The sequence below is a fragment of the Stigmatopora nigra genome, chromosome 12, assembly GCF_051989575.1.
Source record: "Stigmatopora nigra isolate UIUO_SnigA chromosome 12, RoL_Snig_1.1, whole genome shotgun sequence".
In the NCBI taxonomy this organism is placed as follows: domain Eukaryota; kingdom Metazoa; phylum Chordata; class Actinopteri; order Syngnathiformes; family Syngnathidae; genus Stigmatopora; species Stigmatopora nigra.
In genome coordinates, this window is record NC_135519.1 from 4,055,334 (window position 1) to 4,072,051 (window position 16,718).

General features: G+C 37.7%; 2 protein-coding genes across 16 annotated transcripts in view; both read right to left on the bottom strand.

Annotated features, from left to right (window-relative positions):
• Positions 1–1,186: 1,186 nt before the first annotated feature.
• Positions 1,187–10,871, bottom strand: LOC144205486 (uncharacterized). The gene is made up of 26 exons (XM_077729886.1): positions 10,748–10,871; positions 10,351–10,474; positions 9,260–9,653; positions 9,106–9,183; positions 8,938–9,033; positions 8,812–8,865; positions 6,904–6,957; positions 6,773–6,826; positions 6,597–6,650; positions 6,456–6,509; positions 6,314–6,367; positions 6,177–6,230; positions 6,038–6,091; positions 5,895–5,939; positions 5,760–5,813; positions 5,506–5,559; positions 5,371–5,424; positions 5,187–5,258; positions 5,065–5,100; positions 4,437–4,481; positions 4,319–4,351; positions 4,079–4,225; positions 3,469–3,645; positions 2,607–2,697; positions 2,260–2,337; positions 1,187–1,648 (listed from the first exon to the last, which is right to left on the bottom strand). The coding sequence occupies exons 1-26, from the start codon at positions 10,824–10,826 to the stop codon at positions 1,431–1,433; spliced, it is 2,307 nt and encodes a 768-aa protein (XP_077586012.1). The 5' UTR covers positions 10,827–10,871; the 3' UTR covers positions 1,187–1,430.
• A 1,635-nt stretch (positions 10,872–12,506) lies between these two features.
• dst (dystonin) overlaps positions 12,507–16,718 on the bottom strand; it is a 72,669-nt gene continuing 68,457 nt past the window's right edge. For 6 of the 15 annotated variants that reach the window (XM_077730189.1, XM_077730185.1, XM_077730195.1 and 3 more), the window contains 6 exons: positions 16,430–16,547; positions 16,074–16,187; positions 14,887–15,065; positions 14,559–14,669; positions 14,069–14,195; positions 12,507–13,408 (listed from right to left, as the gene is read on the bottom strand). In XM_077730189.1, coding sequence (XP_077586315.1) covers positions 13,152–13,408; positions 14,069–14,195; positions 14,559–14,669; positions 14,887–15,065; positions 16,074–16,187; positions 16,430–16,547 — 906 coding nt within the window. In that variant the 3' untranslated portion in view covers positions 12,507–13,151. The remainder of the gene's footprint in view (positions 13,409–14,068; positions 14,196–14,558; positions 14,670–14,886; positions 15,066–16,073; positions 16,188–16,429; positions 16,548–16,718) is intronic. The other 9 variants (XM_077730197.1, XM_077730193.1, XM_077730192.1 and 6 more) reach the window with 4 other exon arrangements.

The following is a 16,718-nucleotide window of genomic DNA, read 5'->3' on the forward strand; positions in this document are numbered from 1 at the left end:
TTAGGCAACACTGAAAGATGACTGAGAGTTTAATGGAACCAAATGGAACAATATGAGGTGAAGGATGACGGCCACAGTCAACGGGATGCCGAGGAAACAAAGAAGAGCCAGGAAAAGTCTTTGAGGAGAGCCCTGATTCATTCAGTCTTGGTAGGGTCCCCCCTTTTCAATATATTTCTCAATCAGTGTGGTATAAGATAGTTGAAACAGTGCACTTCTTTTTTTACTGACTGTTCTATTGAAAAACAGTCCGATTTTTGTAATGGGCTCTTTTCCAATCAAGCATCAGTTTTTGACCACAGAGTCAGAATCGGGACACTTTTGGGTCAGGAATATTAGTCACAATCATTTTTAACATTGTCCAAATGGAGAAAGGCTCCTGCTAGTGTCATTATAGTCATCAGTGCGGCAGCTTCTATAGAAGATATATATTATTTGATGTACTGTTGACAGCTAAATTCCTGCTGTTGCCAGAAAAGTTAATCATAAGTTAAATGACTCAACATGCAAATTTTCTTGGTTGAGAGTTATGATGTGTTAACTTATCATGATAATTGTGTCCAGATATGGGAAAATACTTAACTATAATCATAGAATTATTCTCACCTATTAATTAAAAATACTCCAACAAAAATGGTTTGTATAAAATTGCCATGTTAATGTACATTTTTTAACTATTTTTTCCCTCCAATTCTTATTATTGGACTTTTTCTAGGACTTAGTCCAGTTTTGATTATTCCATTTTACATCAATTATTGTTTATTTTTCTGATTAAATTGCGCTGGCACTGATTTTTTTACTGTAGTGTTGAAGTTTGTTGTAAGAGTTTACTGGATTATTTTGTGGACATCTGTACCACACGTGGTCTCTCTGCATGTTTATATTATAGTTTTAAAAAGTCCTGGACTCTGTTTTTTTATAGTCACGGGTAAGGTTTTAATGTAGCACAATATTTCCATATAGCGGCTTTAAGAAAAACGGAATCTTCAAAATAAGTCCAAATAAATTATGAGCGAAGAAATCGGACAAAATTTTTCGAATGTATTTTTGTCTTGTTTTTTTTTACTAATATGTATAATCCAATTGAATAATTATCTTTGACATTAAGTCTTCCCATATTGGATAAATATCAGTCTGATCATAATAGTCAATAAATTTTGGGTATTTTATTATAAAGAACAGATCTTTCAAGAAAATCCATCTTGTGAACTCTTTTAAATAAACTCAAATAAAAGTTGCATTTTTATACATACATTACCATTCCATATGGGTGTTTTTGGGTGTAAATCTGTTCCTGTTTGGAAAAAAAAATCTAAACCTCAGTTAAAAAGAAAGAATATTTACATGAAAATGTCTATTTATATGACTGAAAACATATTGACATAAAATGAATCTGCTCATTTCCATAATTCAACTGTCCACTCTTTCCATTACTGACGGTTCCTAAACCTTCGTGGGGGTGCAGCCTGTGGAGCAACTTCAGGTGCCGGACTTGTGGCGGTAAGAAGAGCACACCCAGAGGTGAGGCAGACACCTGGGGGTCCTCGGAGACCTGCATGACCCCTGATACCAAGCAGTCCAGTTTGTCCTCGCTCACCCGGCTTACCGGGTTGTCCGTTAAAGACCCGGCCGGCTCGCCCACGCTGACCTACGATTGACCCAAAAATATTTCAATCATACTGAAATCTATTAATTTGATACAAACTATACTCAAACAGATACAGGTTTGATACAATTTGATACAAACTATACTAAAACAGATACTATGAAGACCCGAATAATAGTAGGCACTGGAATAATAGTAGGGAGTGGAAAATTCCAAATGAATTAATAATAGTAGGCACCGGAATAATAGTAATAGGCAGTGGAAAATTCCAAAAATAATGAATATTAGTAGGCACGAGATAATTAGTGATGGATAATCGTGTTGCAAAGTTGTATTACAGTTGCAAATAATTGCTGCAATGAATTGTGTATAACGTAACTCTCGTATATATTAGGCCTACCAATACATTGTAATACGTTCTTACTAGTACTAGTACGTTAGTAAAAACAGCACGTATGCTTTACACGTAGAAAGTTAATGACATAGAACAATGTTGCTGCTACACGGACTTAATTGAGGCAAAAATTAATAATCGTAGGCACCCGAATAAGAATCGTAGGCATGCGAAAATTTGAGTTGAAAAAAATAATCGTAGGCATATGATTATTCAGGTCTTCATAGTACATTCTGAATATTTCTAGTGAGTTTTATACCCATTACTCCCTGCTCTCCAGTGTAGCCAGGTAAGCCATGACCATTGGCTCCTTTATCACCTTGTTCTCCTCTGTCCCCTGCACATACACAGAAAAACATTTGCAATCACACAAACTAACATTTCTCAGTACACAGAAGAATCTCCTTAAGGACATTACCCAGAAATGTTCTGTTGGTTAAAAAGCAAGTATTACTGAGATTACTGTTGAATAAAACACCTTAAACTGCCAATGAGAATGTATCCCACTAGGTCTCTGATTGCAGCTAAAACCTAAGGCGCATGTATTAATGTTGGGACATAATGATTCTATCCAACGTGATGAGTGTGTGCTTTGTTTTCCCACACCTGGCCCTCCTTGTTGGCCTGAATCTCCGACTTCACCATAAAATCCTGGCAGACCAATTTCTCCAACATCACCGTTTCTTCCAGTATCACCCTGACAACATCAGAAAAGAAAAAAATATAATATTGTTGGTGTTGTTGGTTGTGTTTCAACCTTGCATTATTAGCTTCTTCCATTTTTTCTTTTCCAAAATGGTTCCACTCACATAAAAGTTAAAGTTGGGTGCTTTCCACATTCATTTTACTTGGAATTATATTGTGCAGTCACTTATCTAGTACTCAACTACTTAGCCATCCATGCACAATATATAGATTTTTTTGTCGGATTATTTATTTATTTGTATTCCAGATATAATCCATCTTCTTAGATATACTGTGCAAATATTTTCAATTATTTTGCCACTCATGAATAAGACCAAGGTACTTAACCTTATCCATATAATCCATTTTAGGAGTAGTAAATTGTACTATTCTGCTTTTCTGCTTAAGAAATTGACTATGGACATTTATTTTCATTATTAAGATCAAATACCATCCAAAATATAAAGAATAATCATGTTAAAAAACGTGAGATGGCACATGTATTACTTCTATGCTACAAAACAAAATGGAAAGGATTTGACATGAGTTGGAACTCTCCAACAAACATTGGGCACATACCAGAAGTCCACTGTGCTTAATGTTAGCCCTCATGTCGATGTGGAAATCCAGTATGTTTTCATTGTTAGCTTTTTTTGCCGTTCACTACGGCCAACTCATTCCAGACATTTGAAATGTGCGGCACAGGCACAAAAAAAAAAATGTATGGAGGGACAACTCTGTTCTGTGTGTTTATGCTAATGAAATAAAAACTGGTATTACTCACAGGAGGTCCAGGTGGGCCCATCTGTCCAGGGGGACCAGGGGCACCCATGGGAACGTCCCCATAGAGAGGACATACCGCGGCACATGTCCTCTTGATTGAATTGGCAAAGGTAGACATTTGTTCCAGTACTACTTTCTTACAAACTTCGATCACATGTTGAGCCGGCATCGTTGGACCCTGTAGAAGAAATCATTAGTACATCCATTACTGGAAGGAGGCCAATAATGGAACATGGACGATGAGTATTCCAGCAGAGAGCATGCTGAAGTGATGGCAGCTTTTCAGAGGAAAGCCCAGCAAGAAATGAGGCCAATGAGATTTCCCAAGTCTCATCATGGATTCATGACTGATGAGACCTCATGACAGGACAAGAGTTTTGACTAACGAGGAGTATTTTACAAATTGTTCTTGACCTAATGGTTTAAACATTCAAACGACTTTAACAAGTAATGATATTATCCACCAAATGGGAACAGATCTTGTTTTCTTTGTTCATGAACATGCACAATCTTGAACATTCAGACAAAAAACAAGCCAAAGATAATTCAGTATGACTATTAAGTTCCAAATAAATCAACAACAACTATTCAGAGGATTGTATTTTACTTACTGGCAAACCTGGCGGACCTCGGAATCCATCAGGTCCTCCTTCACCTCGGACCCCTTTAATTCCCACAGGACCCGAGCGCCCAGTTGTCCCTACTGGGCCACGCTTGCCCCGCCCACCCTGGGGACCCGAGTCCCCTCTGTCGCCAACCTTCATTGAAGAATAGCATTAATAATGAGTTCAATTGTGGGATAACATATAAAGAAAAATGACCATAGTGATGGGTAACCAAAATGAACTTACTCTTCCTTTTGGGCCTTTGACACCCTTTTCTGCCTTTAAAAAAACAGACATGAAGTTAAATAGAGGGAATAGTGAAGGAATGGAATGAAGAAAGAAAATATGATTGTAGTATATTTACTTGTCCTCCTTTGACTCCTTTAATTCCTGGAATTCCCATTTCACCCTGTACAAGGAAGTGGGCGAAATGTTTAGATATTTTTCCGGGAAAAAAGGCGGCTGAAAGATTACATTTATGTAATTTGGAGGCATTAAATGTATGTTGCATTTTTAAAATGATTTTCATTGGTGTATGTCTGTATCATAGTATAAATATTTAATTTAGACAATTTAGCAGGCAGAAAATGATGATTTCAGTGCTTTTTCTATTTAAGAATTGTGCAATAAACTGGCAATTTTGTGCGTTCTGCAACAGACACAATGCACCCCATATATTGAGTGATTTTTCTTCCTCCATTTTCCTACTCTGTCCTCAAAAAGAATTTTATTGCAACATGCATTGTATACATTACACCAGATGTTAGTATAATAGACAAACTAAATTTTCTGTTACAACTAGCTGCCAAGTTTACAATTTAAAATGTAGTAGCAGTACCAGTTGGCAGTTATTTGAATTTGCAATGCTTCACACTAAAAGGTGTTGCTAACATTGCCAATGTTAAAGGTTCAAATAGTGCTGAGTCGCAGTATAATACCGAGGGCACGTTCTCCTTTTATACTTATAATATTGATGGGATTGATGACAATACCTTGCTTCCTTGTCTTCCTGTCACTCCAACATGTCCCTGTAAAGACAGTTTATCTTAATGAATTAATTCTAATAGTAAAAAAAACATTTAAAAATTACATAAATGGAAAAGTTGAAATTTACATTAGGTCCTGGTGGGCCAATAAATCCAGGTCTTCCTGGTTTCCCTGCAGAGCCTTTGTACCCTCTTGGACCCTCGAGGATAAAATGTTCGTTAAAAATACTTAAGGGGCTGCTCATTTTGTATCAGTTAATTTCTGTGGAAAAAATAAAAACTTGATGATTTTGTTTGGCCCAGACAACTTACAGTTCGACCTTGGGGACCCATTTCTCCTGCAGGTCCATTGGCGCCTTTCTCCCCCTATAAAAGCCACACACACACAACAATTGAACCAACCAAAATAATTGAAGTTCATGACGCCTTAAAACTAGATGGGTTTACCTTTACGCCAACTTGTCCAAATGTTCCACGATTACCTTGTGGTCCTTGATAGGCCTTGAAAAAGAATGACAGTTAAATTATTACGTACAAGATATCCTGAAATGTTCAAACTTTAGGCTACCACCATTTCATTTCCAAAGGAACAAAATATTTGCACCAAATTTAGAAAAAAAAATATTAAAAAGCATAAGTAATATTTTTCTACGACACTGAAAGATTAACATACCACTTCAAATAGAAATAGTAGTTAGTACCTCTATTCCAGCATCTCCATCCCTTCCCGGTATTCCAGGATCTCCTACTATGCCCTGAAGAAATGTCGCTATGATTTATTATTATAAAAGAAATATCTTCAGATTAAGGAATAGTATTTATGAGGGACTTGTCACCTTTTGTCCTATGGTGCCATCTTTGCCACGTCGACCTGTGACACCCTAAATTGGACAATAAATGTGGTCTTGACCTTTAACTTCATTTCCACTTCAGAACGCAGATTTAGACATATTGGACAATTAGTTGGAAATATACGTACAGGCTTTCCCTTCTGTCCAGAAGCCCCCCTGTCACCAGGATCACCTACAATGCCCTGTTAAATATAAAAGAAAATTAAGATACTGTTTATTACACGAGTTTACCCTTTTTTGTTTTGTTTTAATGGATGTAGAACCTACTTGCACTCCCCTTGGCCCAGGGTTCCCATCTGGACCAGTGCTTCCTTTGTTACCCTAAAAACATATCAATCAATCAGAACAACAGATCGATCTATTTCATAAAGGTGGATGAATAAAAAACAAAGATGTATGTATACCTTTACTCCTTCAAAGCCTGCAATACCTTCATATCCTCTTTCGCCTTTTACACCCTTCAAAAAGAAAATACATGTGTTTAAATATAAAAGACATTAACTTTTAGGTACAATACAGTATAGAGTTAACTGGCAGAATACTCACAACTTCTCCCTGCCTCCCAGTCTTTCCAATATCTCCGGGGGATCCACGAACACCCTAAAATGACAGTCAATTTATCATCCTAAGCGATAGAATGCAGTGAAAATTGCACAACGTCAATCTGATTTTGCTACATAAATTCACCTTGAAGCCTGCTGCACCTTTTAATCCCCAAAGTCCCTTCGGTCCTCTCTCTCCCTGTAAATAGAATGTTTTTTTTTCATTGTGAAATTGAATTATTATTTGGTTGTATTTTTGCAGTAATATACAGTACAATATTTGTATATACATATATAAATATATGTATATATACTGCTTACGGTTGTGCCCCAGAGTCCTCTCATTCCCTTTTCTCCTTTGCTTCCAATCTCACCCTGAGGATGATACATGTGAACTATCATTAACCACATCCAGAAGTGTAATGTAATAGGGGTGTGTAGACAGAATTTACCTTAGGGCCTGGCTCACCCACGTTGCCGTAGTCTCCTGTGTTTCCCCTAATACCCTGCAAAACAAGATCGCAAGTAAAAAGAAAAAAACATACCTATTAAATGCAAGTGGAAGAATTCAAAAGAAAAATACTTTAATATGTTACAGTTGAGTGGCAGACTCATTTGTATTCATCTCAATAACACATTTGAGTATATCCAAGTGGTGTTATGGTACATTGACTCCAATTGAATTGAATATGACATTATATAAGTATAATGGAATTTAAAGCTTTCACCATGTATTGCACAATTAACAAGACTAAATTGAAATAAATAATTTTAGTTATTGATAATTTCTGTTTGTATAATGCCAATAAAGCATTCAATTCAATTCAATGCAAGACATTGATCAAAATCGTCTTTTGTCTGATATACCATTTTGTTAATAGTTCATCACGATTTGCTTTTTAATGGAATGAAATCCTGTAATAGTTAAATATCATATAATTGTCCCCTTCATATATTCAGCTTTTTTAGACATGTAGGTTTGACTGAATTTACAGTAGAATAAGTGTTATAGTAAGTAGTATTAATGGAAAATGTACACATACATTCAACTGGATTTTATAAATACATGCCCAAATCATAAATGCAACTTAATGGACTGTGTCTGTTTAGACAGATGCGAACCACCTAAGAAAAGTGTTTCTCTGGATCAACAAACAAGGCCAGAATGCCTTCCGTGTTGCCTGTTTATTTGAATATCAAATGATTTTATCAACGGTTAACCTCACGAAAGGCAAATTGCAAGACCGTGCATTTTACCACATTTCTATGGCGGTGAAGTTCAAGCTAGATTTAAAAAAAAAAAGAATGGAAAAAAAGACCACCCAAAATAGTTAGCAAATGTGTGCCAGGAAAGTGCCTTGTCAGGATGCAAGAAGGGGAAGGGATAAACATGTTGGGCCTCTGTAATTCAGGGAGTTACAAAAGACAGATGTTTATTCTCAAATGACCTCCAGCTGAAGACTCAGGATATGAAAATGTAGCATAAATGCTTCTGGAATCTTGTTCTGTGTAGGCAGGCCTACTGTAAATTTGTCCACGCAGTGTGGGGGATTTCCTTAGATACATATTCAACACCCAAAATCATGCAAACAAACAACTCCCATTTATCATCATCCAGATTGACGAAAACCCAATTAGCCATGTTTGTTTTTCCTCCAATCCAAATGCAATTTTGTCAGTTTAAGGGCATTTTGGATTTGTCTCCCAATTCCAACTGTCTAATAAAAACCTTCCTGAGGTCTGCTCTCATTTTACAGTGGCTGGTCAGCATCAACGAGTAAGGAATTTAAATTTGTGCCGTTCCCCATGAGCAAAAGTAGGCGCAATGTGCCAAACTTCACACTCCACCAAAGTAGACATGGTGTCATTATGAACTCTAAGGGGGTGTGGGGGGGTTGAGGGGGGCTTGCTATGGCCAACTGCTTAGGCTGTGTGTTCATGATAATTTAGCAGGGCAATGAACACTAGTTTTCTCATCTCATCTAATTTTTGAACCGCTTTATCCTCATTATGGCCGCTGGAGTCCATCCCATCTGACTCTAGACCACAGCTGGGGGGACAGCCTGAATCAGTGGCCAGCCAATCACAGGGCACAAGGAGATGGACAGCCATGCATACTCACACCCTGACATAGGGGCAATTTAGAGTATCCAATAAGCCTACCATGAATGTTTTTGGAATGTGGGAGGATTCAGGAATACCCGGAGGAAACCCACGCAGGCCCAGGAAGAAGATGCAAATTGCACACAGGTGCACATGATCTGGATTTGAACCCAGGACCCTTGTGCTGCGAGGCCAACGCAATTTTTATGTTGGTTTAGCTTTCTATTATGATGGAGTAAAATACAGTTCTTTGTTACCCAGTTTCCTTGTCTTCCGTGATCCCCGTCTTTCCCTGGAAGACCTCTGTGCCCCTAAACAGGAATTAAAGAAAGGTCAACATACTTCCACTCCTGAGGGTAATGTTTCCTATGTAAATCCAGCACCTGTGTTCCCGGACGTCCCTGTATTCCTGGTTGTCCGTGCATGCATTTGCAAGATGCTCTTCCAGCTGACAGACCAATCTCTGCATAACCTCCACACTGTGAAAAAAACATTTCAAATTAGGATGAACTCGAACAGTAGCAAGAGTTGCAGAAAAGAAGCGGACTTACAACACTGGAGAGCTCACAGCAGCCTTCGGAAATGGCCTTTTCCGGGTCACATGACACGTCCATTTGCTGGAGATCCAGCTGAAATGATTAAAAAAAGTGGTTAACGTTTGCCATCTAGTTTAAATAGTTTTAGATAGTTTTGCTGAATACATACTGAGAAGGAGCGGTCTCTTGCCGCCCTCTTGACAATGGAGGTGTACCCTCGGCGGATCACTGGCATTGGCTCGTCAATGGCCTCCACGCTGACCTCCTCGCAATCTATCAGGAGTTTCACTTGGCTTCCTTTCACACTCAACGCCAATTTGTGCCACTGGCCGTCAAAAAGCTTCCCCACTCCATGAAAGGTCCTCAACATGTGGCTACCGCTCGGACTAATGTAGAAGAAGTCCAACGAGAGGGTATCCCCTTGGAAACGAAGGCCCACTTGCTCTTGACCATCTGGTGCGTTGACCTGCCACAGGTTCCATGATTTCTTAACCATGTCTTTGGTCAACTTAAAGGTGGCGATAATGGAGTAATCCGAGGGAAGGCCATCTGGATAAACTTCTCTGTGGTGGGGGGAGGCAACATAGTATAATGAACTTCAACAATCTCTTGCACAATGTTGTTAGTTGTTCTTATATAAATGTTAAATCGCATCCGTGTGAGCTCAAAACATTCATCATTCTTTGTTTCTTTGGTGGCCTGCCAATTGACACTAAAGTCATAAAAATAAAGTTTCTCACTGCTTGCAGCATATTAAGTGCTTGTGGTTAGACTCTTGTTTACAGCAATCTCATATTATGAATATCCCATGAGTACATAAAAATAAACCACATTTATTGGCGTCATTTCCATGTGTATCCTGTGTTAGCAGCTCCTGCGTATGCTTTGCATGAGCCTACTGATCGGAATTGTATGGAACACCTATAGTATATGTAATTAAGAAGCTGTCAGTTGTAGTCAAGTCAATTAAAAATATGTCCTTTGTTTGATGGTTGAAGTACCATCTGGAAAATCTATTCTATAAATTCCAAGTTAAAAGATTGCACCTATTCAAGTGGGTAATCATGTTCCAAGGCTATCAAAGTCAAGTGTCAATGATATATAGGAAGTACTTTTTAGGGTACTGATAACATTAGTAATGTGAAAATGATCATCAATCCAAATGAAAAAAATGTTACAATGCAACCAAATTAAATCTATTTCAATTATCACAAGTCATTCATTATGAATTATAAATACATTTTGTAAATTTAGGTGTACCTCATAGACTTCTTCAGATGGATGGATGGATTGATGCGATAAGCCACCACCTCTGGGTCAGAGCCTTCCACTCTTCTTACTCCTCTTGACTCAGAAACACGGAACTCCTCCAGAAGATCGAAACCTGATAGCAGACCAATTATCAGTCAAGTTCAGTTTTAAAAAAAAAGTAGGAATATTGGAGGTTTTGACATCCATCACTTGACAATGGCATTTCATAGGTATCAGATCATAACTCTAATCTCCTCTACTACCATGGGGTAGATTGTGGTCCATAAAAAGACAATACTGACATCTTTTGGACGTTGTTTGGAAAGGCAGTTTTATTTATGAGATTGGCATTAGTACAGCATTTAAAATGTAAACTATATGAAGAAAAAAAATGAACATAACTTACTTGGTAGTGTTTGGCCATGTATGCATCCTAGGATGACAACTAGTGATGCAAACACTAGTAATGCTTTGCAGGCAGGCATTTTTTTTTCCGATTTGGAAAAGTCAGACACTATAAGTGCCTGGAAAGCAACAATTAAAAACAAATGGATGGATTAGAGAGAAATGAGTCTGCAGGATTAGGAAAATAATAATAAATAAATAATCACATATTTAGAGCACTTTTTTAAGGAAAGAAACTATGAATCAACCATAACGTTTTTATCAATAAAGCCAGTTTTGATTTGCACCGTTAAAGAATTATTTTTACTGTATTGAGTTTGTAAAACTACTGAAATGTTGCAAAATTCCAAACATAACATTGAATAATTAAAGTTGTCATGTAGGCTACTAGATTGACACAAGAACAAAAATAAAAATTGTTTCGTCTTTGTAATGGTAGCATAATCAACCCGTGCCAAAAGCTTTTTAAAAAGATAAGAAATTATTTTCACCCTTTGCTTCCAAGTAGATGCAATAATTATTAAAATACATTTTTGAAATAAAATGATAACAAATACACACAAAATGTTATGCATGATGCTAATTTACACCATTGGGCATCTATGGTTGCGGCTGCTTTGATCTGGAATCTGACTTTCACACCAATAGGCATTGAGGGGTTAAAACCACTCTTTATAGTGCTGCTATATATACCAAACATCAATACAGAAAAAAAGAGAACATAATAACTGATGGAATTACTCACATATTCCTCAAAGTGTAGATTTTATGGGGCTCTTGCGGATGGATCAAATGCAGCTGGGGCTGTGTGATGATGTCCCCTTCTAAAATGCCATCCCGGGCCACACTTTGAACTCAACAGGAGGACCATTGAAAGTGGAAGCTCGGGGGCTCAGATCAGCGCGACCCCCGTGCTCCACTCCACCTCTGGTACCGAAGGGATCCGCCATCTCTCATAGGCCAATCACTGAAAGCAAACAAAAGCCATGCACCTTCTTGCATCTCAATACCTGGAGGAAATCACCATCGGTCATCTAATTGAAAGGTCTTGTATCCCTTTTTACCTCCGTACAGCTTGGCTGTTTTCATTTCTTTTGAGAATCCAAATAGCTTTTAGACATTTTAGCACATTGCCCGCTTTAGAAGCGAGTTCAGGGAGGACAGTATAATAGAATCGGCAGCGGTCCATGGAAAAGATGTAGTATGTCACAGCTAAACACAAGATGCTCTGCAAACATTCCATCTGGAAGAGACCACAATGTCAACATTCATAGCAACTCACTCAGTTATATTACATATATATTATATACATATTCATATACATATATGTATATATGTATATATATACACATATACATATATATATATATGTATATATACATAAACATATATATGTATATGTATATATACATATATATACATAAATATACAATGATACATATATCTACATATACATACATATACACAGACGTATATATATATATATATATATATATATATATATATATATATATATATATATACATATACCTATATATATACACAGACATATACATATATACATATACCTATATATATACACATACATATATACACATATATCCATTAATTAAAATTAAATTAAATACAGCCCACATGTATCATTTTTATCAAGTAGCTGAGGTACTAAATAATACCCCAAACTTTAACACATCCTGGGTGAGTTTAAGATGTGAAATGAGGTCTACATGAATAAAGACTCCATGGGCAGTGAGTCTATGTGAGTTTCTGGCAACTTTGTGCAAGCAGGTTTATTACAAAGTAACAATATGACAGTAACAACTGAAATGAAGCGGCGTGCCTAGAGATACGTAGTTTTAACGTGAAGGGGTTCACACGTTGCACGGTGTGGTCTGCAAACGGAGGACTTGGTAACTGCAAGATTTCTGCTACTTATAATAGTGTTGTTAAAGGTTTACGCAGTACTTACCATAGTTATATTGCATTGCCCTTGAGAATACATTATTAGCACTTATAAATAAATATTTGCGATGCCACGCACGCCCACACACACACACACTCATACATACACACACAGTGGCGCAATGCTACTCCAATCTCCAGAGCACATGACAAAAGTACATTCAGTAACTTTTCTGGAACGCTAATTCCAAGAGACCAACAAACCTTGACGGGGTCAATCAAATACAATAGAAACATTTCACATTTTCACCAAAAATAAAACACATTAAAAACAAAGACAGAAGGCCATTAACATCCCATACACACGTCCTATTCCATCATACGGCCTTTCAAAAGGAATATTTTACAACTCAGCAACAATTTAAATAACACTCAGCACATTGGCAGTCTTAATTTAGATCATTCCAGTGTTTGCGGCGTTCTTTTGCTCTCATGGCCGCTGACTATCGCTTGGATCCCTTGACGAGTTTGCTCGTGGGAGTGCTTTTTCGTTGCGGTGTGGGAATTTTGGAGGCCTTCCCTCCATGGTGGCGGGTGAGCTGGCGCGGAGTGGTGCGCGGTCCGTCACCCACAGTCTCCGATGCGTCCGAGCATACGGACTGGATGTCTGAGATGTCAAAATCGGAGGCGTCGCTGCCTCTGCGACTGCTTCCTCGGCTTCCTGCTTTGCTTCCAGGTCTGCTTAAGCTTTTTCGGGAGTCTGCCAGGGTACAATGAGTTCATTAAGTTGTCTAATGGAGAAAGCTCCCCCCCAAAAATATTTTAAAAAATCAACAAATGAGTTGTTAAATGGTGGTATTTAGTCACTGCAAATTAATTTGAGTACAATATTACAACTATGATGTTGGTTTACAGAATATAATTTAACCAATGTGTTACATTAACAGCATTGTCAACCAAGGACTATAATTATGTCAATAGAGATTATCATTCAAAGATAAAAAATGGTAACTTATACCAAAACAGCGGAAGTCAAACAATATTTGTACACAAATACCTATTCCATTTACAGGTGTGTAATAATAAAAAAATACAGTATACTATAAAACTGACAGCAATATGTCACAATATTTTTTTTAAAAAATCATTAATTGATTAAAAATCGTGGAAAAATTACTGCTTTTAACCCCATTTCTAAAAGCCCATATCCCATACCTAAAGGCCAAATGGTGGCAAATCTATGCTTAGTAAATGATATTCATAAGTTTACCAACATTTCACAAGTAGACCACTGTCACAGTAGATGGCACATGTTATGTTTACATATATATGCACATTACTTTTCACTAGCACACAGTTGTTTGAAAACATGCCAATCTACAAAAATGCAACAAAAAAAGATAAAAGCTTCGTCACTCACCGCCAAACGCCTGCCCACGAGCTTTAAGAATGGCCGCATTTATTAAGGTTCCGTCATCACCCGACTGAAATCCTTTTCCCGATAAGTAGCCAGGAAGCCTCAACTTGCTGCCTTGAACCGGTGTCGTCTGCAAAAGATAACATTCACTTACCATCAGTTATTATTATGGTTGCTATTATGATTCGCCGGCTAAGATCTGTTATTAAAAGAAGTTGCAGCATATAAGAAACTTGGAACAAAATCCATGATGTTAAAAAGTCTGTTTATTCAAACAGAGTAGTTAAGAGGAAATATCATGCACAAGTGAAGGATCACTGTGGTTTGCTGGAAGCAATAAAATCGTTAGTATTCCAAGACCCATTTTCAAGACTCAACTGGAATCTGTGGCATTTTTTAGTGAATGTCCAAAAAAATATTCATAATAGTTATCAGATTCCAGTTGGGTCAGTTTCAGGAAGCGCTCACGTTATCATGTATGCTGCTACAATACCTCTGCGGATGAACCTGGGCTCCCGAAGGAGTCGGATGATTTAATCGTAGTGACGGGTTTGCTGTTTGTAAGCCATGGCTTATCATAATTGCGGCTTATGTGTTGGCATGTCTGGGGAACAACGGCAAATCAACAACACAAAGAAACACGGAATGACAAATCAAATACACAAAAGCTACATGAAATGGGGGGGGGGGATAATAAACCAAAACGAGGGAATAAACAACAAATGATTGTAAGAATGCACAACAAAATGTGATTGAATGGTAAATGGAGGATGATTTTTGCAACTGAGATGCCAATAAATACCGTGTTACTCTCTTCTTACCTTGGGGGTGTTGTTCATTGCCAGATGAGACGGGATGATACAGCTTTGGCTGGAAACGGACCTGTTGGGCGACGAGGGCCGAGATCGTCGTCCCCTGTAGCGGAAGCTTGCCATCACTTGCGTGGTGCCTTCAGGGACCATGAATTTCTCTCGTAGCTCCATGTTGGTCCTCCCTTTTGCTGAAAGTGAGCACACAAAATCCAAATGAGGAACTTTGCATGCCTTTTTTGCTTCTAGAAAGGATGCTGATGGTCTCACGTGGAAAACATTTGATGATGACAATAAATATGAATGGATGGAAAACAATAACAACACCAAATGTCATGCGTGTATTGCACGTCTTGGCTGTGCTGTAACAGGGCTCACATTGACATTTTGACACAAAAAAGTGTCTGCATTTGACACAATGCATTCATATAAATACACCCAGAGGACACTTTATATGGTACACCAGAACTATTTTTGTAAATTATATATTTGAACAACAGGGTGTTGTTTTGTTTGTCCCAATTCAATGAGTATCTTAGTTTTATATATGTTGGTCTCGTTAGTACTGGCTCAGAAAATGACCTTATTAACCTCTCATAATAATAAGGATAATAATTGATCTTCTGTTTCCTTGCAAGCAAAAGGCATTTCTTTTTTCAGCTTTTTTTTTTCCTATTTGCTCATTCAATTATCATAGACGACAGATAAGAGAACAGCAAATTCAATTGAAAAACACTGTATGCAAAAGACAGTTCTTTCAATTTGATTCATTTAAACCTTGCAAACTGAATGCATTTGTCCAAAAATGCTAAGCAGATTTAAGTGCGGGTGTCCCTAAGATTGTGTCCAGTGAATATATGCATGAATATGACCAAATATTCTTGCAACAAAAAAAAAATCTTGCTCCTTTTTGTGAAAAACAAACTTGAGTGAGTTGCATGCATCGCCACCTACCTTTTCAAACTGTTTAAATTGTATTATAATATTTTTGTTTTCAATTTTCTGTTTGTCTGGTTGACGTAAAGAGCTACAAAAGAAGCCCATAGGCTGATGTGACCACAAAAATAATAACAACATGCATGAAGACTAAGGGTGAGTGAGTGCTGAGTTTCACACTGAGCGCTCCTATCCAATAAAACCTTCACACAGTCATGGGCCCGGCACAAGCAGCACACACTGGGATGTGTGAACAGACATACCACTGGTGGGTTCATGGAGCAGGGAGAGAATGTGTGAGATTTGCCAACCTATAGGAGACTGAGTAATTGAAGAGTTTGATTCGGAGCGCAACATTTTGCTGCCATGGTGGTGAACTAGAAGAAATGATGAAAGTTGTCGAGCAGCAGGAAACAAACAGGAAAAGAATATAAGAGGATTGCATACTCATTGCAGTTGAATAGAAAGAGTTCAGAATTTTGTAATGTATTAAAAAAAAGAAGAAAACATTAGTTATACTTCATAACATTGTTGAATAAAACAGCATTTTGTGGTTTCCGGGTTAGTTGTTGACATTTTTCCATTCCAGCACTTTCTATTTAAAATGAATTTAGCTCACCTCGACAGGGATCATTCTTGACCAGGAACTCGTCCAGCGCCATCCATCCGCCGCCCACACGCACCATGACGGTGCTGCGCAGGATGCGCACCAGGCGAAGTTGCTGAGAATCGCCGAACTACAGCGAGATGAAGGGAAAAAAAATAATTAAAAAGAACAATAAGACAAGTCTTGCATATGTGAACAGGTCAGCCTTGTACCCGAACAACACTGGAAACCAACTGAATGTGGTTTAAACATCACTTACATTTTGTCAATCAAGATCCATACACATGCAAAAACTTTTGGT